Below are 23,948 nucleotides of genomic sequence, written 5' to 3' on the forward strand. Positions count from 1 at the left end.
AAGTGGGGAATATTCCATCACACTCCTGACTTGCACCTTGTAGATAGTGGACAAGCTTTGGGGAGTCAGGAAGTGAGTTATTCGTCGCAGGATTCCCAGCCTCTGACCTGCTCTTGTAGCCATAGTATTTATATGGCTAGTCCAATTCAGTTTCTGGTCAATATTAGCCCCTAGGATGTTGATAGTAGGGAGTTCAGCGATGGTAATGCCATTGAATGTCATGGGGCGATGGCTAGATTCTCTCTTGTTGGAGATGGTCATTGCCTGACACTTGTATGGCATGAATGTTATGTGCCATTTGTCAGCCCAAGCCTGGACATTGTCCAGGTTTTGCTGCATTTGGACATGGACAACTTCAGTAACCGAGGAGTGGCGAATGGTGCTGAACATTGTGCAATCATCAGCGAACACCCTCACTTCTGACTTTATAATGGAAGGAAGGACATTGATGAAGCAGCTGAAGATGGTTGTGCCTAGGACACTACCCTGAGGAACTTCTGCAGTGATGTCCTGGAACTGATTGACCTCCAACAACCACAACCATTTTGCGTTGTGTTAGGTATGACTCCAACCGCTGGAAAGTTTTTCCCCTGATTCCCATTGACTCCAGTTTTGCCAGGGCTCCTTGATGCAGCACTCAGTCAAATGTGGCCTTGATATCAAGGGCAATCACTGTCCCCTCATCTTCCAGCACAGGCTATGCACATGGCTGCTAAATTGGTGCTTGGCACCCAGTTTACGCTTGTAATGTGTGCGTAGCATTAACAAATTTCTTTGCTTGGTTCTCATTAACAATTTCTTTGTTTAACAAAGAAAGTTGTGTGCACTGACTGAATGCACTGAAATCTTACGATTACTTTCATGCACACATATGCACCTGTTACCAATGTTTTACTTTAATAAAGAAACTCTTGTTCAATTTGCTAAAAAAGGAGCTAATATTGCCTTATGTAATATTTTATATAGGTTGCGCAGTGCTCATGTAGCTGTGAAGTTTGTAACTAACACCACCAAAGAATGTAAACGAACACTGTTTGAACGACTACAGAAACTCAACTTTGACATCCATGAGGATGAGATCTTCACTTCTCTGACTGCAGCCAGAAATCTTGTTGAGCAGATGCAAGTCAGACCGTTACTACTGGTTGATGATAGTGCACTCGAAGACTTTGAAGGTAAGCTGACTCTCGAGTGTGCTGAATAGAGTGATGGTGCAATGAATAAGACTTCATGCTTTTAATCCTGGAACCAGGATTTGAATCCAAACTCTGCGATTCTGAAGTTAGGTATGAGTGCTGATCCTTTGAGTCAGAAGTTTGTGTGTCTCAAGTATACTCCAGAATTTTGAGCATATAAGCTGGGCTCACTCTTCAGTGCAGTACTGAGAGAGTTCTGTATTGTCAGAGGTGCTTTCCTTCTGATTAGACTAAACCAAGGCCCTTTTATCCTGCTCAGATGGATGGAAAAGATCCCGCAACGCTTTGTGAAGAAGAGCCAGAGGAGTTAATCCTGTGTTCTGAGCACCGTTTCTCTTTGAAGCAAATCCACCAAAAACAGATTAAATGGTCATTTTTATGGTTCCAGGGATGAGGAACTTCAGTTATGTAAATAGTTTGGAGAAGTTAGGATTATTTTCCTTGGGGAAGAGAAGGTTGAGAGGAGATTTGATAGACATATTCAAAATCATGAGGGGTCTGGGCAGAGTAGTCAGGGAAAAACTGTTTCCATTTGTGGAAGGATTGAGAATGAGAGGTAATTGGCAAAAGAAACAATAGAGACATGAGAAATTTTTTCACACAGCGAGTGGTTAGGATCTGGAATGCACTGCCTGAGAGTGTGGTGGAGGCAGGTTCAAACGAGGCATTCAAGGGGAATTGGATTACATTCTGAAAAGATAGAATGAGCATGGCCATGGGGAGAACTGGCACAAGGTGAATTGCTCCTTTGGAGAGCTATCACCGATACAATGGGCCGAATGGCCTCCCTTGATGCTGTAACAATTTGGTGATTTATCTCATTGTGGAACTGTGGAACTTTGCAGTGCAGAAATTGACTGCCACGTTTGCCTACATAACTTTGGCTATACTTTTTAAAATTCATTGGCTGTGAAGCATTTTAGGACATCCTGAGGTCGTGATTGGTGCTACATACACAACTTCTTTCCAAGTTCAAGTGTGTGTGGCATCTAAGAGAAAGCTTTATTCTCCTGTAGCTCAGCTACAAGTACTTAATGCAATGCTTGGACTGAGATTTTCTCTATATCTCATTGTTATGTTTGGGATACTGCAGAGGGAGTTTTATTTTGCATGTAAAGAATAACCAGATTGTGTTTGATGATACTAGGTAACTAGATAAGGAAGACCAAAGGCCATTATCTTTGGTCCCCACCACAAACTCCTTTCTCTTGCTATCAACTCCATCCCTCTCCTTGGCAGCTGTCTGAGGCTGACCCAGACTGTTTGCAACCTTACTGTCATATTTGACCCTGAAATGAGTGCTACCGTGGTTGGAAGCTATTATTAAGACCGCTTATTTCTACCTCCATAACATTGCCTGACACGGTTCTGTCACAGTTCATTTGCTGCTGAAATATTCACCTGTGCCTTTACCTCCAGACTTGACTAATCCAATGCACCCCTGGCTGGTCTCCCACATTCTACCCTCTGTAAATTTGGGATAATCCAAAGCGCTGATGCCTGTGTTCTAACTTGCACCAAGTCCCATTGTTGATCTATTTGTCACTCTGGAGGTCCATTGGAGTGAAAGGGAAATTAAACAGCTATATACATGCAAGCTTGTGCAATGGCTAAATTTCTTATTCTATCTTGGGATGTGAGTGTCGCTGGCTAGGCCAGCATTGGTTGCCCATCCGTAATTGGTTTTGAGAAGGTGGTGAGGAGCTACCTTCTTGAACTGCTACAGTCCATGTGGTGTAGGTACACCCACAGTGCTGTTAGGGAGGGAATTCCAGGATTTTGACCCAGTGACAGTGAAGGAACAGCGATATAGTTCCAAGTCAAGATGGTGAGTGGTTTGGCGGGGAACTTGCAGGTGGTGGTGTTCCCATGTGTCTGCTGTCCTTGCCCTTGTGGGTCGTAGAGGTTGCAGGTTTGGAAGGTATTGCTGAAGGAGGCTTGCTGAGTTGCTGCAGCACATCTTGCATATGGTACACACTGCTGGCAATGTGCGTCGGTGGTAGATGGAGTGTCGATCAAGTGGGGTGCTTTGCCTTGGATGATGTTGAGCTTCTTGAGTGTTGTTGGAGATGGACTCATTGAGATAAGTGGAGAGTATTCCATCACACTCCTGACCTGAGTCTTGGAGATGGTGGACAGGTTTTTGGGGATCAGGAGGTGAGTTACTCGCCGCAGAATTCCAGCTGCCGACCTTCTCTTGTAACCACAGTATTCATATGGCTGGTCCGGATCAGCTTCAGGTCAATGGTAACCCCCCCAGGATGTTGATAGTGGTGGATTCAGTGATAGTATTGCCACTGAATGTCACAGAGAAATGATTAAATTCTCTCTTCCTGGAGACAGTACTTGCCTGGCACATTGCTTGGCGTGAATGTTGCTTGCCAATTATCAGCCCAAGCCTGAACATTGTCCAAGTCTTGCTGCATATAAGATCCTGAGGGGTCTTGACAGGGTGGATGTAGAAAGGATGTTTCCTATTTTGGGAAAATCTAGGACTAGGGGGTCACTGTTTAAAAATAAGGGGTCGCCCATTTAAGGTAGAGATGAGGAGAAATTTTCTCCTGAGGATCGTGAGTCTTTGGAACTTTCTTCCACAAAAGGCATCAGTGGAATCAGAGTCTTTGAATTGTTTTAAGGCAGAGCTAGATAGATACTTGATAAGCAAGGGGGTAAAAGGTGGCTGGGGGTAGGTGGGAATGTGGAATTGAGGTTACAGTCAGATCAGCCATAATCCTATTGAATGGCAGAGCAGGCTCTAGGGGCTGAGTGGCCTACTCCGCCTAATTCATGTGTTTGTATATATGTTCATGTGGACACAAACTGCAAATGGTTATGAACACTCTGAAATGACCAGTGAACATCCCCACCTCTAACCTTCTGATGGAGGAAAGCTCATTGATGAAACAGCTGAATGGTTGGGCCTAGGACAATACCCTGAGGAACTCCTGCAGCGATGCCCTGATATTGAGATGATTGACCTCCAACAATCACACCCATCTTTCTTTGAGCTAGGTATGACTCCAGCCAGCGGAATTTTTTCCCCCTGATTCCCATTGGCTTAAATTTTGCTAAAGCTCCTTAATGCCACACTTGATCAACTGTTGCCTTGATGTCAAGGGCAATCACTCTCACCTCACCTCTTGAATTCATCTCCTTTGTCCAGGTTTTGGCGGCGGCTTAAAGTCAGGAGCTGAGTGGCCCTGGCGAAACCTAAACTGAGCATTGGCAATTAGGTTGTTGCTGTGTAAGTGCCACTTGATAGCACTGTTGACGACACCTTTCATCATTTTGATCATCAAGAGTAGATTAGGGCAGTATTTGGCTGGATTGCCACACCTGGACAATTTTCCACATTGTTGGATAGATGCCAGTGTTGTAACTATATGGGTGCAGCTAGCCCTGGAGTACAAGTCTTCAGTACTACTGTTAGGACACTATAGGGGCCCATGGAATTTTCTAAATCCAGTACCTTCACCCGTTCCTCGATATCGTGTGGAGCAGTGCTTCACAAATCTTTTGCTAGGGTAGCCCCATTTTAAAACTTGAAAGTTGCCATGAACCCAGAGTGAGAGAACAGGGTGGGGGAAGATTTGTGAGAGCGGAGTGGGGTAGAGTTGTGGGCAGGGTGGAAATGTGAGAATTCAGGGTGGGGGGAGGTTCTGAGAGTGGCGGGGCAGATTTGTGAGAGCAGGGGTGAGTTGGAGATCAGGTGGCGACTTTTTTTTGTGCTTATGATTTTGCAGGTTCTGAAGGAGGCAGTGATCAGGCCTCAGGCAACTGGACTAAGGCAAGAGAAAAATCATGTGCGCACATGTCAAAGAGCCTTGGAATTGATCCCAGGTCTGTCCCATCTGAGTCTCCACTCCACAGTCACCATTGCTGCCATGGTGGAAAGGGAGCTTGTGACCCCAATTGTTTGTCCAGCGACCCCACTGGGGATCGTGACCCACAGTTTGGGAACTCCTGTTGTGGAGCAGCCACTCGCCTGGGTCTCTAAATTACTAGTCCAGTGGCATTACAACTATGCCGCTGTCTCCCCTTGTCTGCCCCTTGTGGAGTGAATCAGATTGGCCGAAGACTGGCATCTGTGATGCTGGGGAACTCAGGAGGAGGCCAGATGGATCATCCATTCGGCACTTCCGGCTGAATTTGGCTGCAAATGTTTCAGCTTTATCTTTTGCACTGATGTGCTGGGCTCCCGCATCATTTGAGGATGGGGATGTTTGTGGAACTACTACTTCTGGTTAATTGTTTAATTGCCCACCGCCATTCGTGACTGGATGTGACAGGACTGCAGAGTTTTAATCTGGTCTGATATTTGGTTGTGGGGTCACTTGGCTCTGTCGATCACTTGCTGCTTCTGCTGTTTAGTGTGAAGGGTAGTCCTGCAACTTCACCAGGTTGGCATCTCGATTTTAGGCATGTCTGCTGCTGCTCCTGGCTTGCTTTCCTGCACACTTCATTGAACCTGGCTTGAAAGTAATGGTGGAGTGGGGGCATGTCAGCATGTTACAAATTGTGTGAATACAATTCTGCTGTTGCTGATGGCTCACAGCGCCTCATGGATGCCCAGGTTTGAGCTACTAAATCTGTTCAGAATCTACCTCATTCAGCGCTTTGGTAGTGCCACATAGCATGATGGATAGTACCCTCATTGTGAAAGCAGGACTTTGCTCCTCAAGGTGGTTACTCCCACCAATACTGTCATGGACAGATGCATCTACGACAGGTAGGTTGGTGAGGATGGGATCAAGTAAGTATTTGCCTCTTGTTGGTTTCCTCACCACCTGCTGCAGACCCAGTCTAGCAGCTATGTCCTTTAGGACTCGGCCAGCTTGGTCAGTAGTGGTGCTACCGAGCCACTCTTGGTGATGGACATTGAAGTCCCCCACCCAGAGTATATTCTGTGTCCTTGCCACCCTCAGTGCTTCTTCCAAGTGGCGTTAAACATGGAGGAGCACGGATTCATCAGCTGAGGGAGGCCGGCAGATGGTAATCAATAGGAGGTTTCCTTGCCCATGGTTGACCTGGTGCCATGAGACTTCATGGGATCTGGAGTCGATGGTGAGCACTCCCAGGGCAACTCCTTCCTGACTGGGGTTCAAATCTCACCATGGCAGATGGTGAAATTTGAATTCAATAAAAATCTGAAATTAGAGTCTGATGATGAAACCATTGCTGATTGTTGTTCACTAATGTCCTCTAGGGAAGAAAATCTGTCATCCTTACCTGGTCTGGCCTACTTGTGACTCCAGACCCACAGTAATGTGGTTGACTCTTAAAATGCCCAAGGGCAATTAGGGATAGGCAGTAAATGCTTAGTGAGCAATGCCCACCTCCCATGAACAAATAGAAAAAAACGTGTGAATGGGCGGAACAGCCAGAAAGTTTGAGGAAATAGAATGTGGAGAAATTCAATTAATTAGAATGAGTTTCTTTTTCAGGAATAGACACAATTGACCCTAATGCTGTAGTTGTTGGATTAGCTCCTCAGCAGTTTAATTACACCACAATGAACAAGGCATTCAGGTAAGAATGTAAGTGAAATAATGTTGGTTTGCTAAAGGGGAAGAGCCTAGCCTGGTGGCACACTTTGTCTGGGCATACAAATGAAGAATATCTGGAGTTACTGAGGGACTGTTGGAGTCGGTAAAACCATTGCCCAGTAAAGTCATTGCCTTCGGGGGAAAGGGAGGCACTTTCAGCAACTGACCTGGAGTTATGTAGGCCACATTTTAGAATAAACTATTAGAGGAAATCTTGGTATAAGCACAGAAAATGGCCACCTTCATGGCAACAAAGCAACTCAAATGGCAGGAGATGCCTCACCTCACCTATTAAAATAGATGGATGTGTATTGTGTGAAGAATTGTTTTTCTATATATCCCTGCCCCTTTAAAGCTAACACCATTGGCATAAATTTGTGACCCAGTATTTACTTATACCTTGTTGCTTGAATTAACTCAATTTAGTGCTCCTCAAGATGAGATCCATTTGCTACATCAGGCGTTTCCTGGAGCATGGCTAGATAACTGGAGCCAAAGGGCACGCCAAGGCCAAGACTCACTCCTCCAGAGCCGGTCTTCAGTTCCCTGTTGGCCATTTCCACCGGCTGCTGCGCACTATGCCAGCATATTGGGGCCAGAGCCCCCATCTACCTGGCCGCCATCCTCGAGTACCTGTCGGCCGAGATCCTCGGCAACGTGGCCTGGGACAAGAAGAAGACCCGCATCATCCCTCGCCATCTGCAATGACGAGGAACTCAACAAGCTGCTGGGAGGGGTCACCATAGCCAGAGCAGGGTCCTGCCCAACATCCAGGCTGTGTTGCTGCCCAAGAAAACCCGGCAGCTCAGCGAGGTTTATGCCTGAAGGGGCGAGATCGGAAAAACAACACGCTTCATTTTGAAACTCAGAGTTGGACACTTCTAGAGTGGTCCTTTTCCCCTTTTCCTGCACCAGCCAGATCATGTGATCTATCAGGGATATTGTTAATTCAGTACTGAATTAGAAGCAGTTTTGTGTTGTGGGCCAAACCCTACTAGGATTTGGGCTGCATACCCACAGCTGAGTACTCACTTCACCCACGGTTTCTGCTGGCTGCAAGAGCTTCCGTATTTGTCACAGCAGAATGGATTTTTTTTTTGGTTTCTCCACCTCAGTGTTAGAATGCCACAGAGGAGATTGTTAAGCATGAAATCTTGAATTATGCTTTCTACATTGTAGAATCTTTTAAATTTGTTTTTCTTTCTCATCTTTCTTCCACTCTTGTTTTGCTGAAGATGCTGAAAAAAAAATCCAAACTACAGATCTAAACCGAGGCAGAGATTTCTGTGCATTATGCATAACAAAAATCATTAAGAATTGGTTCATGAATTCAGTAGCACAGATGAGAGGAAATCCTACCCCCCCCCCTCATATTCTTTGGATTGAAAACTAATCATAATTGATTGAGAAAATACAATCTGGAGAGAAACAGTGCAGTTCCTGCTACAGGATTTCTTAGAACTCTATTGAACACTGTCTCTAGTTTTAACTCTCAACGTACTGGGTAAAACCGGATTTCCACATTCTACTCATTCTACTGTGAAAAGGAAAAGAGGAAAAGTGCCACTCTATAGGTGTCCAACTCTGAGTTTCAAAATGAGGCATGCTGTTAGTCTCCATCTAACCATGCGCCAGAAAATGCCTGATGTAGCCAATGGATCTCATTCCTCTTGAGGAGCACTAAATTGAGTTAAGTCTAGCAACAAAGTGGAAGTGTTATTCAGTTAAATACCGGATCAAAAATTTATAGTGACTGTATGAAGATGTTTCCATGTTTGAAGATGCTTTTCTAGAAACTCATCTGACTGCCATTCTCACATGTGAGCACAGACCAAGAGCATCACTCACGGAGGACATCACAGCACAGTACAATCTCGCCCTTACTTGACATCCATTAGTCTGAGTGTTCCAGCAGGGTCCCAACAACTTAATATTTTTAGCCAAAAGATGTCATAGACAAAAGGACCAAGAAACACCTCTTTGTCCTTTTGTCTATACATCTTTTGGCTATCTCCACCTATCACAGACCCTCTATCCAGCTCAACCTGTTCCACCACTCCTTAAACCAGCTTATATTTCACCTCTTTTCTATTTTTCCTTAGTTCTGTTGAAGAGTCATACGGACTCAAAACGTTAACTGTGTTCCTCTCCGCAGATGCTGTCAGACCTGCTGAGTTTTTCCAGGTATTTTTATTTTTGTTTTGGATTTCCAGCATCTGCAGTTTTTTGCTTTCAACTTAATATTTTTGTTACCCTTTTCTGGGACACAAGCTAATTGTAATATCTCGTCACCACTCTGGCTGAGATTGCCAAACTGAGGATAAACCTGGGACCTTGCTGATCTCCACAGTTTGGTTCTTCTCTAGGCATTGAGCTTACACCACAGAATATTGTTAAGCTTTTATATGTGAGGGGAGAGGGCATCTGCTTTTTTTAAAAAAGGTAGTTGCAATGGTAGCTCTGTACCCATCAAGTTTAAAATCAGATTGAGCTTTTCTGCTTAAAACTCCTCTCATATCATGGAACTTGTACCATTGGAAGCTGTTTAATAATAATGCTAGTTACCTTGCTGGGTATGCAGGGCTTTTCTTTCTCCAACTATCTCCAACAGGATCTTTCTCTCTCACTTCTCATCGACAATATGATCTGTCAGAGTGCTGATCTACTTCCTTGATCGTGTAAGTAAAATGAGCCAAAATTAAGCATCTTTACCCCCCAAGTCACTCACCATCCTGACTTGGAAATATATCGCTATTCCTTCACTGTCGCTGCCTCAAAATCCTGGAACTCCCTTCCTAACAGCACTGTGGATGTACCTACACCACATGGACTGCAGCGGTTCGAGAAGGCAGCTCACCAGCACCTTCTCAAGGGCAACTAGGGATGGGCAATAAATGCTGGCTTGGCCAGTGGCGCCCACATCCCATGAATTAATTAAAAAAAAATCTTATTGTAACACACTGTTTCTGTGTTTCTGTTCTTTTTATGTTTTTGTTTGAAATCTGCACCACCTCCTTTTACCTGTACTTTTCTTTTGATCACACACTTTCTCTTGTTTCTTGTCTATTTTTTTTCTTTCATTCTTACACACCTTCATTCATTGCCTCTTTTCCTTTATCTTCAAATCTTTTGTTGTCCTTGGATAAAAGGTATGGTGTGTAGCAGTCAGGAAACCGGTTCCTATAAATTGTCTCACCTAGCCCTGTGGTTCACACCTTGTCATGTTTCTATCTGTAGATCATGACTTGTCCTGTGCTTTCTAACTATTGTACATGGCAATTCTGGGGAAAAATATGCATCCTCCCCCTCCCCACATGAGGGTCCTCTTCCCTTTTTCACCCACTAGAAGATAATTAGGAGCTGGAACAGGCCATATGGCACCTCGAACCTGCTGCACCTTTCAATAAGATCATGGGTACTACGTCTTCACTTTCTTGTCTTATTGCCACATCACTTGATTCTCTTAATATCCAAAAATCTATCTGTCTCAGCTTTGAATAGACTCATGGAGCGTGTTTTAATGCCCTCCCCTGCCACTAGTTTGGTGGAGTGGGGGCATGGGGATCCCGCTGCCTTCCTGCTTCTACCTCGATTAAGCCCATGGCAGGATGGCCTTCCTGCCTCACTGCCATTTGAGGCCCATGAAAGGCCAATTAATGCCCGTTAAGGGCCTCATTCTGCCACTGCTGGTATTAACCCAGCAGCAGGCGGAGTGCCCCACCATGCGGCAGTACGACAAGCAAACCTGTGCAGGGTTGCTGGCAGGCTCCTGTAGAGGAGAATTATCTTGCTTAAAGGCGCTTGGTGTCTGATCGAAGGTCCCAGCATTGGGAAGAGGGGTGACCCACTGAGAACTACCACCCTGCCCTTGCTGCTGACCCCCTCTCCTGCAACAACCCTCCCTCATCATTACTCTCCTGTGGCATAGGATCCAACAATGATACTAGGACTCAGGTGGTTGTCTGACTGTCAATAGCCACTGGCTTCCCAATGGAGCTGCTTCAAAAGAGCTACTGGCCTTGATTGTGGGGAAAGCCCATTGCTTTCAGTTAAGGGCCTGCGTGCCACTTAACACGGCGGGCCTTCCTAAAAGAGAGTGGAGGCAAAAGCCGGCAGGTGAGAAACCAGTTGCCTCTGTTAAATACTGACCATTCACAGCTCTCTGGGATAGAGGATTCCAAAGATTCACAAGTTCTGAATGAAGAAATTTATGCTCATCCCTTATCCTGAGTTATCCTTACTCTAGACTCTTCAGAGCAAACAGCTGCTCAGCAGCTACCCCATCAAGCCCTCAACTTCTTTGCGTCCTCCTCATTACTTACTTTCCTACCTAGCTTTGTATCATCAGAAAACTTGGCTATGTTGCACAATCCCCTCATCTAAGTCATTGGTATAGATTATAAATAGCTGAGGGTCAAGCACTGATCCTTGTGCTACTCCACTAGTTACACCCTGCCCTTCCAAAAATGACCTGATTTTTCCTACTTTCTGCTTCTCAGCCATTATCCAATCCACAATTAATGCTAATATATCACCCCAATACCAATTTTCTCTTTTGCCTCTGCAAAGCACATCCCCCTCTTTCCCCATTTGCTGTGTGAATGTCATTCTTGATTGATTCTTTCCCTCAGATATTTTTTTCCCCAACGAATTTTGCTTCTTTGTAATATATGTATCATCTTTAGACAGCTTGGTCTGACTACCTCTGCTACCAAAGGACAGTTGGACAGAGCTTGCTACCAATGACCCCTGTAGCCAAAGGCTGCTAAATGTATCTCCTCATCCCCTCTGTAGGAAGATATCACAGCCACTGTACACTAATGGTTCACCCAACACAGTCCAGATGAGTTGCATTCAACTCTTGGTCCATGATTATGAACAACAGTGCTCTAGAGTTCCGTGCCAATTGTCTCTCACAGTCACTTGTAACAGAGATACATGTTGAGAGTTACGAAATGGAAAACCACAATGTTCAGACTATAACCTCAGAGCTGCAGTGGTTGATAATAACAACTCGAAAGGATGAAGATGTCTAATCATCTATGAAATATTCAACCTGAAAGTTGTAAAATGCTTAGGCAATTTGATTACCTTATCTTTTTGGATCATGTCATATGTTAAATGCTGGCACCCAATTGGGAGATCAGGACTCTGTGTAGGTGAAATTAGTTCTTGGTATTGTCGGGCATTGACCACTTGGGAGAGCTTATCCCACAGATCTTATGAGGTACGATATCTGACCCATCACATGAAGGCAAGGTTGTTTACGGCAATTTTTTCTGCTTGTAAAGAAGTGATATTTACACATCAGATATGGACACATGAAATAATTGAGTTCATATTCTGTGATTGACCATGATAGAAAAAAATGTTTCTAAATAAAAAGAAAAACTGCTGAAAATATGAAAATAATAAGCTGCTGTGCATTTTAAATCCGCATTTGAAAGAAGAACATGGTTAAACACCTTGGGTGGGAACTTATTTAGGTACTATGACAGTCAACGTGGAGAAGGACAAGAAATTGAACAGAAAATAAATATTTGCGTTTATATAGCACCTTTTATGAGCTCAGGATGTTCCAAAGTGCCCTACAGACACACTTTAAAGTGTTGTCACTGTTGTAATGTAGAAAAAAGGCAGCCAAATGCACACAGCAAGCCCCCACAAACAGCAATGCGATTGTGATTATTTTTCTTAGTAATGTGAGGTGAAGGATAAATGTTTGTGGTTTCACATGAGATCTAACAGATGGATAACTGCTTTGTGATTGTGCGAACACAAGTGACATACTAGTATTGCTGCTGACCAGTGGCTAATTAATGTTTTAGAGGCTTTGCCGAATGCAGTGGCTTCATTAGGATTTATCAATCTAGTTTTACAGGGGAAAGGGGATTATGAAAGGTTTTGAGTTCTTAGAGAGAGTCATTTTAATTGTCTCTTAAATTGGCCTGGACCTTAAGTTATGGAATTCTTTCCCATAACCCCTCTGCCTTTTATAAAACATTTATAATGCTGGGGAAGCCAAATACTTCAAAAAAATCATTTAAGATGCATTTGTAAAACAATATTATTCTCTACTCTCAGGAAATCATTACTTCCCCTTTCCTTTCGAACAATTCAAGTATAAAGTAGCAACCAATTCATTTAAAAAACATTTACAATAGCACCCTTAATATAGTAAAACATTTCAAGGTGCTTCACAGGCGCAACAAACAAAATTTGACACCGAGCCACACAAGCAGATATTAGGCTAGGTGACCAAAAGGTTGATCAAAGACCCAGATTTTGAGGAGTGTCTTAAAGGAGAGAGAAGTAGAGAGGCTGAGAGGTGGAGGGAAAGAATTCCATAACTTAGGGCCTAGGCAGCAGGAGGCATGGCTACCAATTTAAGAAACAATTAAAATTACTCTCTGTTAAAGTGTATTTTTCTGAGAACTCAAAAGCTTTCATAATTGTAGCATTGAGCCAAACACACCACAAAGGCCACAGATTTAATACCTTGTCTGGCTGATCATGGACATGGTGGGCACCACAGTAATTCTTCATATACTTTGTCAAGGGAACAGAAAAGATAAGTAAGAGTTTTGTGCTATTGATTCCTTTATGAAATCATCATATGTGAATATTTGGTGACGATGGGGTCAGTTTAACTTAAAAACTGAACAGCCTGGGCCAATTACGTATCTAGTGGCGTTGTTAAGCCTTTTATTGCTTTGCACTCCACAAATTAATAGCATGCTGATGTACTCTGGGTTCACACAAGGTAAATAGCCATCCTGACAAGGTCCTGAACCCATGGAGCTATATTTGCAGCAAAAGACGAGGGGAGGAAAAAAAGCATTTTGTAGGGAAAAACTGTGTGTAATTACTGATCATACAGATTCCAACAATGTTCTATCTGTTTCCCATTCGCTTTTTTATCTAGGTTAATTTTAGATGGTGCCCCTCTAATTGCCATACATAAGGCAAGGTACTACAAGAAGCTGGATGGCTTATCACTTGGGCCAGGACCTTTTATCACTGGGCTGGAATATGCGACAGATGTTAAGGCCACAGTAGTGGGAAAGCCAGAGAAACCGTTCTTCCTTGAGGCTCTCCGTAGCATTGGATGCCAACCAGAAGAGGCGGTTATGATTGGTGACGTATGTACTGAACTTCTGATTGTCTCTCTTTCACATCTTCCCCCCCTATTCAACTTTTGGCATTATCTCTGCTCCTATTCAGTCTCTTTTGGTCTAAAAAATGAACAGTGTGGACCAATGGCCTATCTGATGGTGTTAATACTACCCTTTGTTGGTTTGTTTTCTTTGTAGGTTAGTTTCTGCTGATATTTTCAGTTTCAGAACAAAGTTATACCATAGCTAATAAGAATCAGTCACTCCTGTCCCATGGTGGAACTTTTGTTTGTTTTACGTCTTTTGGAATTATTTGTGTTCTTGCAGGTTAATGGTGTCCTTATTGGGAAATGAATGGAACACCTTTATCTTTGGCATTGAATCAGCCAGCACTCCCTAGTCAGGTAGAGGGTAACATTTCTTGGCTCTAGAAATCTTTTTTGATCATCCACACCACACCAGGATCAGTTATTCAGTATTGAGGATTATTTGGGGTCTCCTAGAGGAAGTTTCACAGTGCCAGGTCGGGTTTGCTAGGCTATTTTTGCTAGATTTTTTTTTCCATTTCAATTACTTGTGACTACTTCAGCACCTAGGTTGTGTTTTCTGGATACCTTTTACAATGATGGCAGGATTGCTGCAACCTGCCTTTTCTTTAGAATGAATTGGTATGTGCTTTTTTTAGGGATTTTACACTGGATATTTTCCTCGGGTTCATTACCAGAGACCACTGATAGGTGAGCCCCTAGTCTGTTCAATCAGAAATGCTCCGTTACCTAACTACAGTAAATGTAGTGAGCCCTGTGGTCTAACAGAATTCTCAATACTATTTTCATTACCATATATCCAATGATGTCCCCATATCTGCTGCAAAACTCTGCTTGTTGCTAAGGCTGTATTTAAATTACTATGTTGATTTTTATTGAACAGCAAATTCAAACAAATAGTAGAGAAAATAAGTTACAGTAACTGTACCTCTTAGAATTATAGAAAACAGCAACGTCACTTCTCCTATTCTAATGCTCAATATCAACCTAACTCTCAAAACACAGTCTCTAATTAGTTTTGAGTCATTTTTTGCTACTATGGAATTTCTTGATCCTAACCATCAGTTTCAGACTAATTGCTGACTGGGAGAAAGTCATCCTCAAAATTACCATTCAAGATGCTTTGAAGATGTATTGGAATAAATGACATTAAGAATATACAACTGGATTAGGTGTTCAGCCATTGAAAGGATTTAAACAGCTACCAATCAGCCAAACTATCTTATCTTTCTTGATTGTTGTTGCAAAATAATCTAATTCTCACTTGTTTGCACGAGAATTTTTAAACCTAATAGACCAGGCAACCAACCACAGAATTACCAATTACATGTGCCTATCCACTGATGCCCAAATACCATACCCATATAGATTTTTCAGCAGTTGTGCAACAAATGGACTAGCCATTTTTTTTGTACGTGAACCAGGATTTTTAATCCTACAGGTACCATGGCCAGTAAGTCGGAAGCCAATTGAAAATCCATTGTAGAGAATAGTGCTTAATTTTCATTGTAGCAATTAACGATCTTTTTTTACACAATGAGTGGATGATAGGAGTACCATATGGACCCAGGGAACTTTACCACCCTCTAGCATTTCTACTGTTTTCAGCAGAGCAGCTCAGTCATAGTGGGTATTTTAAAAATAATTTTAAGAACACTTTTTGAGATCACTTTTTTATCAGTGAACCATATGTTTTATAATCTGAACCAACTTCAGTCTCTGTCCACGCTGATCTTGACCAGGAAACAAAACCTCAGAATTTGAAATGAGAGGCATAGAAGTTAAAAGCAAAGAGTTTCCAATAAATTTAGATGACTGATTAGGCCATAGTTGGAATTGTGTGTCCAATTTTGACACCGTACTTTTGGGAAGGGAGTTAAGACAATTGAAGGTGCAGAAAAGATCTATTAGGATTGCATTTATAGGAAGCTGAAGGTGTGGGAAGTGCTTGTTGGAGTAGAGAATTTGAGAGCCAATAGATCCGTTAAAAATTATGGAAGTTTGATTAAGTAAATCATCAGAAAAAAAACATTTCTGTTGGTTGGTGAGTTGGTAAACCGAAGGCATAAATTTAAGATCAAAGAAAGAAGAGAGAATTTTTTTTTTTCAGTTAGGTCCTGGAATACTTGAAACCCCTCATCCACTGATTTAATACCCCTTTCTCAGAACCTCACTGCCTCCTCTCTCCACCTCCACATTCCCCACCTCTGCTCCCCCACCGCTCTGCCTCCCCTTTTACCCTGAAAAATTCAAATTGGTTTTGACAACCCATGTTCAAAGTATACATACCATTATTTACATCCATCAGGAGCAAAACACAATCGTTAACTACTAACTACGTTTTTCTTTCCTTCAAGTACCTTCCTATCTATGGCCGTTCTTATTCCACTTATTGCCATGTGCCTTCATTTTATGAACAAGCCTACTATCCAGCAACTTATTAAATCCACATAATATTCATGGCATTTTCTTTTTTAATGCACTATTATTTACTCAGAAGAAATCTCTTAAATTTGGCAGACATATCTTGCCTTTTACAGAACCATAGATTGTTCTTAATTAATATTTTTGTCTTTCTAAGTGAATATTTTATCTCTTATCATTGCTTCTGGAAGATTACTTTCTATTGATGTCGAGCTGTCTAGGCTATAACTACCTTTTTTTATCTTTTCTTAAACTGAGGTGTTATGTTGGCAACCCTCCCATCCTCTGGCACAATTTCCACATTGAATAACGGTTCAAAGATTATGGTTAAATTTCAAAGTATTTCATTCCTCACTTCACTTAGCATTCTAGGATGCAGATCTTCACAGCCTGGTGCCTTTTTCACTTGAGTTGCATCAATTCCTTATCTGCAGTTAACCACAACTACTTGTATTCTGTCATTAGTACAATGCAATATGCTACTGTGAAAACTCAGGCAAAGTCCTCCTTTAGCATCCTTCATCCTCCAGAAGATTGCTTTAAATCTCTAATTAGCTTTTAACTATCCTTTTACTTTCTACTCTAAGAAATCCTTTATAGTTCCCTTTGAGATATACCAATTTCTTCGCACCTTCTCTTCGCCCTTTTAGAGGTGTTGTTTTCTCTCTATATTTTCTATTGTTTGATTTTCTTTTCTATCCCATCTTGTATAAAGAGGAAGAAATGTTAACTAGAAATAATTCTTTCTGCCTATAGGATGCTAGGGATGACGTTGGTGGAGCACAAACTGCTGGGATGCTGGGTATTTTGGTAAAAACTGGTAAGTATGTTTGTAACTAACTACTTGCAAAACGTCCAGTGAATGATTTGTTTTGCTCTTACCACTTTACCCCATACACAATAATTCAGTAGAAAGGGTGATATCCTGCACTATGAATCTTCTTGTAGGTTTATATGTTGCCTTTCAGTGACATTTACATTATGAAATCATCCATAAAAACTTGTTAACTTTTCATGAGTCACTTCAAAACCTCTGCATTCAGTAAATGCTGCTTGTTCAAATGTCCTAATTGCAAAATAATCACAGCCTTTGATGTCTCTCCTGACACTCATATTACTGTTGTTTCAATTTTTTTAGGCAAGTACCAACCTGGAGATGGAGGCAAAACAAGCCCCCCTCCTTATTTGATATGCGATGCTTTTCCACAGGCTGTTGACCACATACTACAAAAACTGCTGTAAAAATTCATAAAACTGAAAAAGTCATCTAACTACAATAGGCATATTCTATAAAATTTCACCAAACCGCTCCAGGCTGTTGTCAAAACACAGTTATTGGGCTGATATTCTGCCAAGCACTATTCAAACGGAAATGCACGTGGACATTTTGCACAGTTGTATTAATCAGAGATCAAAACTGGTATGTAGTCGTATTTCAGTATCTATGTTTCTGAAAAAATAAAGATGGTTTTGAAAGAAGACACTTAATCTCATCTTTCCAAGGACCTCCAACATACTGTCTTCTCATTGGAGCAAGTAGCTGTTTCTTAAATGAGTGTGGTATTCTAGAATGTTTCCTAAGCTTTCACCTGACATTTCTGAACCGTGCCCTCTTGTCTCGGTAAATCTTATTAATGTTAAATATATAGTACCATGTAGGACATCTGAGGTTGAAGAGCCAAAGTTTATCTGAACATTCTTCCTGTTTCATCCTTATAGCAGCAAGGATCGACCTCATTCTCTTCCCTCAGCATTATTAAGCATGTACCTCTTTCCCACCAATCCCCACCCCACCCCTGTTATGTCACAGTAACTAAAACTGCTTGCAGTGCTTCATATGATGTTTGACATACATTCAAATTATATCTGTGATTTGAACCTAACTGATTTGCTAATGTAACGCAGAATCCTATTCACTGTTTATTACAGGTTCACATAGTTACGTTGAGTCATCTAACCTAGCGGTTCTTCTCAACTTCCTCCTTGACGCATTCTGTTTCATGCTTTCAATATTTGTGCATTCCAACTTTACTTCCAATATACCAAACCTTGCTTTTGTTTATATGGCATTTCGTTTGCTGATCAATGTGGCTTCAAGTTAAACATTGCATTCAGAAATTAGAATCCCAACAGGGAATCCTTAAGCACCCCATTCAAATTACTGCCCATTTCAGCTTGGCTTGCTACTGACCACAATTTAAGGACTTAGTGAAGTCAAACTAATGTATCTGTAATTGCCAGGTATGGTTCTGTCACCCTTTTGGAAAATGGAAGCTCTGGCCTAGAAATTCTGCTGGGATGTTATCCCAGCAGTCACACCTAGATTATGTCTGTTGTGATACTCTACCACTGACCCTGCTAAAATTCATGAGGTATTCTTAGCACTGGAAATTAAAGATTATCCTTTGTGTTTGCCTGACCAGGGAGCACTGGACACAAGAATTGAGTACTTGAAATTGGAAAGGAATTTGCACCGCCGTCCAGCCCCTCCCCCCACCCAAGCCACCAATTATTCAGTGGACAGGATCCTTGCTCATCACTTATTTTGTGAGCTTTCCTGCAGTCAAGGCTAGCAGCGTACAATATGGCAGACATTTATGAGTAAATCGATTGTAAACGTATGAAATGACGGAAGTGTGCAATTACCCATTTCCCATACTTTGTATCGTAGGATCATGAAATAAGTGCCACCTTCCCCCAGGATTGATGAGAGAGAGTGGAATTTAATTTTTTAAATCCAGAAGACCTGGCTATAATTGATTTTTGAGAGATCAGGTAACATTAGCACCAAATTCAACATTTAAGAAAAGAAATTCCATGTTTTACTGGTTGTTTGGAGCTGATGGAAGAATCACACTCTTGATACTTGTCACACTCATTCCTCAGTTTCATTCTAAACAGGTTCCTTAGCAGAGGTCAGAGTACCTGCCAAAGTTACACAAATATCTGTGCTACAAAGTCATGTGGGATCAAGGTAGGATTTTTATAGCAGTTAAAAGTTATGTCATAGAAAAAAATCTGCCCAATTCTGCTAAAGCAGAATATCTAGGCTATGATTTATTGTCTGTGTAATGAGACTAATTTATATGTACCATCTGTTCTGAAAAATTTGTTAATTACATTTCATGCATAAAATTGTTGAGTTCTGCTGACACAGAAAAGAAACCCAACACTGTATATATTTAAAAACTCTATCCTTATTGCTATTTCATATTTTTAAACTGGACTTTTCTGCTGAACAAAGACAATTAAGATGGTTGACCCTCTGACTGGGGGTTATCCCCAGCAGTATCCAGAACAAAAGAATTCTTCTCAGTTTCAGGAATTGTTATGCCTAAGGAGCTACTAACAGACAACCTTGGACTGGTCAGACCAATTTCAAAGGGAAGGCCATCTGCATTTGATAAGCCAATTTTGCTAGCGGAGTCAATGGATCTACTGAGACAATGGCTTCCCAAATGCCAGACCCTCAACATAAATGGCACCCCTTTCAACCCATAATGGCTGAGGCATTATTAGTCCTGAAAACAAAGTCAACTCCAGACATTGGATAACCATCCCTTTTTGAAGTCATTGTGGAGAAGGAAGGTCACATAACCCAAGATTCTGGTCTTTTGAACAGTTTAATATTGTCTTTCTGAGCTGCACACCCAGTTTACTGTTTTACCATCCAACTGGACAAAGAAGCCGGCTCTGTCCAGGCAGGACAACCGACCCATGTAACCTGAATCTGCTGGAAGATTTCATACCATCACGTATAAAACTGTGCCTACTTCATCTTGCGACATCAGCACCACCTGAAAAGCGAATCTTACAACACCGGTCTCCAGCCAACCGAACTCAAAATACCTAAGTGAAGGAATCCTCATTGGGCTTTGAAATTGGGACTCTGAAACTCATGTAAACCAATACTCAGTTTTTCTGTGGTCCTTGTACTGTAAACCTCCTTTTCTCTATAACCCTTTTACTGTATGAATGTGGAGTGAGATGTTGTGGACACTCCTTTTGTGGACTTTGAAAGTGTGAAATAAAGTAATCGTTGGTAGTATAGAGCTTGAGTACTGCTGAAAAAAGCCATTTTTGTCAAAGCTTTTTGTCTTGCAGTCATCAGGACAATCGCAAGAATACTAATGTCGGGGAAGCAACAACTTTATACTGTATGAGAAGAGAGTACTGTGATTGGCAAGTAGACACTGATTAGTAGAGGCATTACCATGGAGAATGCACCTGTTAATGGTGACTGACAGTTAACTGCTAAGCATTGTTTGAAATTTAAACCAGGCAGCTTATCTGGTCCAGGCAATGCCCTGAGGAATGAACCAGCAAATAGCTATCACTTATTTTGTTTAGCTGAAACAGGCTGTTATGACCACAGCAGATGTTAATAGCCATGCAAACCAAATCCCAGAGGGAAACTTGGCTTGCGGGCCAAACCCTTTTTTTGTATTCTGAAAATGAGAAGAAAACGTACTGATCTCAGCAGCAAGAAGTCTAGTAACACTTTTACTTTTAAGCTTTAAAATCCCAAAAGTTTTATTAACAAAAGAAAACTTAAGCACACAAGATTACAGATGCACAGTTAAAATCAGCCTTACAAAACATTCCCCCAAAAGACCCCCTACTTGGTCAGACCCATAAGTAAACACCTTCCAGGCAACATTCCCTTATTATTGGATTTTTATAGTTAAACATTTATATTAGCTAAGGCAAACTGCTGTAGTTTTAATAAAGGCATAACATATGACCTCTTAAACACACTCCCACTCTGCTGTGGAAATCCAAAACTTCAGAACACGACTGCTTTTTGCAGCCCAAGACTTTTCTGGCTTGACTGGATGGCCGATTCAAACTGCATCTTCTGGCAGCCTGGAGCTATTTCCAGGAGATCTTCCTCACACAGCTAAGAGCTAATAACTCACAGCTACCTTAAACTTTCCACAGTAACTCTAAAATACCTTTCCCCCACTTTCATCTCAGGTTCAGTTGTTTTTGCACCTCGAAACTCCAATCCTTCCAAACGTAAAATCTTTCATGTTTCTATTTTGTCTCTGCTTTTGGATCAATAAAATGTAACATACCCTCTTCTATTATATATATATACATACATACACACACTGTTATTCTGTAAAGAAGGCTGTATGTCTATTTTTCCAAAAATATTTTTAAAATAACATCCATTTTCACACAGGCGCAATGTGTGTACATTTTCTTTCTGTCTGCAAAGAACATGGCCCTGTGTATTATTATATGTGGCTTCCAGTACTTGCGAATGTGCCACATTGCGAGCCTGACTGACAATCTTAAATGGCTGTCAGCATAATTTTTAGCACACTGAGGATTATTTAGCAAATGTTGACCAATCGTGGAATCACATCTAATGTTGGACACTGTTTTGAGCTTTACAACATGGGCTGGTTGGGTACAGTCTGTACCTTGCCCATTGCGAACAGTGGAAGGGACATGCTGTTTGGTATGATCCACCAGTCCTTGGGCTGTAAGGTCTACATACCTGGTAGCATGCTGGCGCTGAAACTCATACACCACATTACTCGTGTGTGACAGGCAGAACATCTTTTTGGCTTGGCAGCAGCATCCTGAGAGTGGCGAATACCATTATTATTGCTACTGCATAGTAGCAACATGAACCAGCGAGCTTCGCCTGTTGCTCAAATTTTTGAGATACCTTGCCCTTCCAGTATAATCTGAGGTAGACTGGGCACTCTTCAGGGCTGAAAGTGACCACTTTAGGCCCACTCATGAGTTTGCGCAATATGCAGCACGGAATGATCTAATTAGAGTAGCCATTACCCTGCAGGATGTCTTTGATGCACCCTATTTCAGCATCAAGCTTGCATAGCAAACGTATCATTCAGATCTAGCAAACGTCTTTGTTGGGTTCCATGAAAAATGTGTCTTCGATGGCATGACACCTAACCTCCTACCACTTGCATATTTCCTCTATGTGGATGATACACTTGCTATGTTTAAATCTGTAGCAGCATGTAACAATTCCCTTGCATGTCTTAATGGACTCCATCCTGTGCTCAAATTCACCTTTGAAATGGAGCAGTCAAATGAACTCCCTTTCCTTGACGAACTTGTTGCGAAATCTGCTAGGGGATTCCCTACCATGGTCTACTGCAAGCCTACCTTCACAGGTCAAAACACACATTGGGATTCTTACAATTCCACACGCCATAAGATTGGCCTTATCGGCAACCTCGTAAATAGGGCTCAACCATGCAAGCTTGTTGCTGAAATAGGGCACATTAAAGATGTCCTGCAGGATAATGGCTACCCTGATCAGATCATTTTGTACTGTATATCACTCAAACTCATGAATGGGCCCAAGGCCGTCACTTTCAGCCCTGAAAAGTGCCCAATCTACCTCTGATTACCCTGGAAGGGCAAGGTATCTCAAAATTTTGAGTAACAGGTAAAGCTAGCTGTTTCACGCTGCTACGATGCAGCAGTAACATGAGTGGTATTCACCACTAACAGGATGCTGCCTTCAAGCCAAAAGAGACTTTCTGCCTATCACACATGAGTAATGTGGTACTCAGTGCCAGTGTTATGCTAGGTACGTAGGCCATATGTCCCAAGGACTGGTGGATGGTATCAAACAGCATGTCACTTCCACTGTTGCAACGGGCAAGGTACAGACCATGCATGACCAGCCTGTGCTTGCAAAACTCAAAACACAGTATCCAACATTAGATGTGATTCCGCGACTGGACGACATTTGCTAAATAATCATCAGTGTGCTAAAAATTATGCTGACAACCAATTTGAGATTATCAGTCGGGCTCGCAATGTGGTGCATTTGCGTGTACTGGAAGCTACATATTAATACACAGGGCTCTGTTCTTTGCAGACAGAAAGAACATGTACGCATATTGTGCCTGTTTCAGCTAAACAAAATAAGTGATTGCCATTCACTTGTTCGTTATTCAGGGCAATGCCTTGACCAGAGCCAAGCTGCCTGGTTTAAATTTCAAACAATGCTTGGCCGTTAACTGTCAGTCACCATTAATTGTTGCATTCTCTATGGCAATGCATCTACCAATCAGTGTCCAATTGCCAACTAATCAACGCTTTTCTCATACTGTGTGAAGTTACTGCTTTCGCTGACATTGGTATTCTTGCGATTGTCCTGATGAGAGCCAGATGAAAAGCTTCGCCAAAATGTCTTTTATCAGCAATACTAAACTAACCTTCTGAATTAATCCTACTCGAGTTTGCTGTGGATTATTAATGAAATTAGATCACACAAAAATTGAGGAGTTGGGGGAAAAAGTACACCACCGCTTATTCTTTAAAACAAACTAATCATCCGCAGTATAGTAATATAAAAGCAAAAAACTGCGGATGCTGGAAATCCAAAACAAAAACAAAAATACTGGAAAAACTCAGCAGGTCTGGCAGCATCTGCGGAGAGGAGCACAGTTAAAGTTTCGAGTCGGAATGACCCTTCAACAGAACTAAGTAAAAATAGAAGAGAGGTGAAATATAAGCTGGTTTAAGGGGGGCGGTGGGACAAGTAGAGCCAGTGATAGGTGGAGATAACCAAAAGATGTCACAGACAAAAGGACAAAGAGGTGTTGAAGGTGATGATATTAT

The 23,948-nt window shown here is 41.9% G+C and overlaps 1 protein-coding gene across 2 annotated transcripts in view; it reads left to right on the forward strand.

The window, feature by feature from the left end:
* hdhd2 (haloacid dehalogenase-like hydrolase domain containing 2) overlaps nucleotides 1-17,801 on the forward strand; it is a 34,389-nt gene extending 16,588 nt beyond the window's left edge. Inside the window, exons 3-7 of one of the 2 annotated variants that reach the window (XM_078552910.1) lie at nucleotides 967-1,175; nucleotides 6,641-6,725; nucleotides 13,668-13,884; nucleotides 17,085-17,148; nucleotides 17,467-17,801. In XM_078552910.1, coding sequence (XP_078409036.1) covers nucleotides 967-1,175; nucleotides 6,641-6,725; nucleotides 13,668-13,884; nucleotides 17,085-17,148; nucleotides 17,467-17,570 — 679 coding nt within the window. In that variant the 3' untranslated portion in view covers nucleotides 17,571-17,801. The remainder of the gene's footprint in view (nucleotides 1-966; nucleotides 1,176-6,640; nucleotides 6,726-13,667; nucleotides 13,885-17,084; nucleotides 17,149-17,466) is intronic. The other variant, XM_078552919.1, reaches the window with a different exon arrangement.
* The last annotated feature ends 6,147 nt before the right edge of the window (nucleotides 17,802-23,948 follow it).

Source organism: Cetorhinus maximus, chromosome 1 (genome assembly GCF_964194155.1).
Source record: "Cetorhinus maximus chromosome 1, sCetMax3.hap1.1, whole genome shotgun sequence".
NCBI classification, from domain to species: domain Eukaryota; kingdom Metazoa; phylum Chordata; class Chondrichthyes; order Lamniformes; family Cetorhinidae; genus Cetorhinus; species Cetorhinus maximus.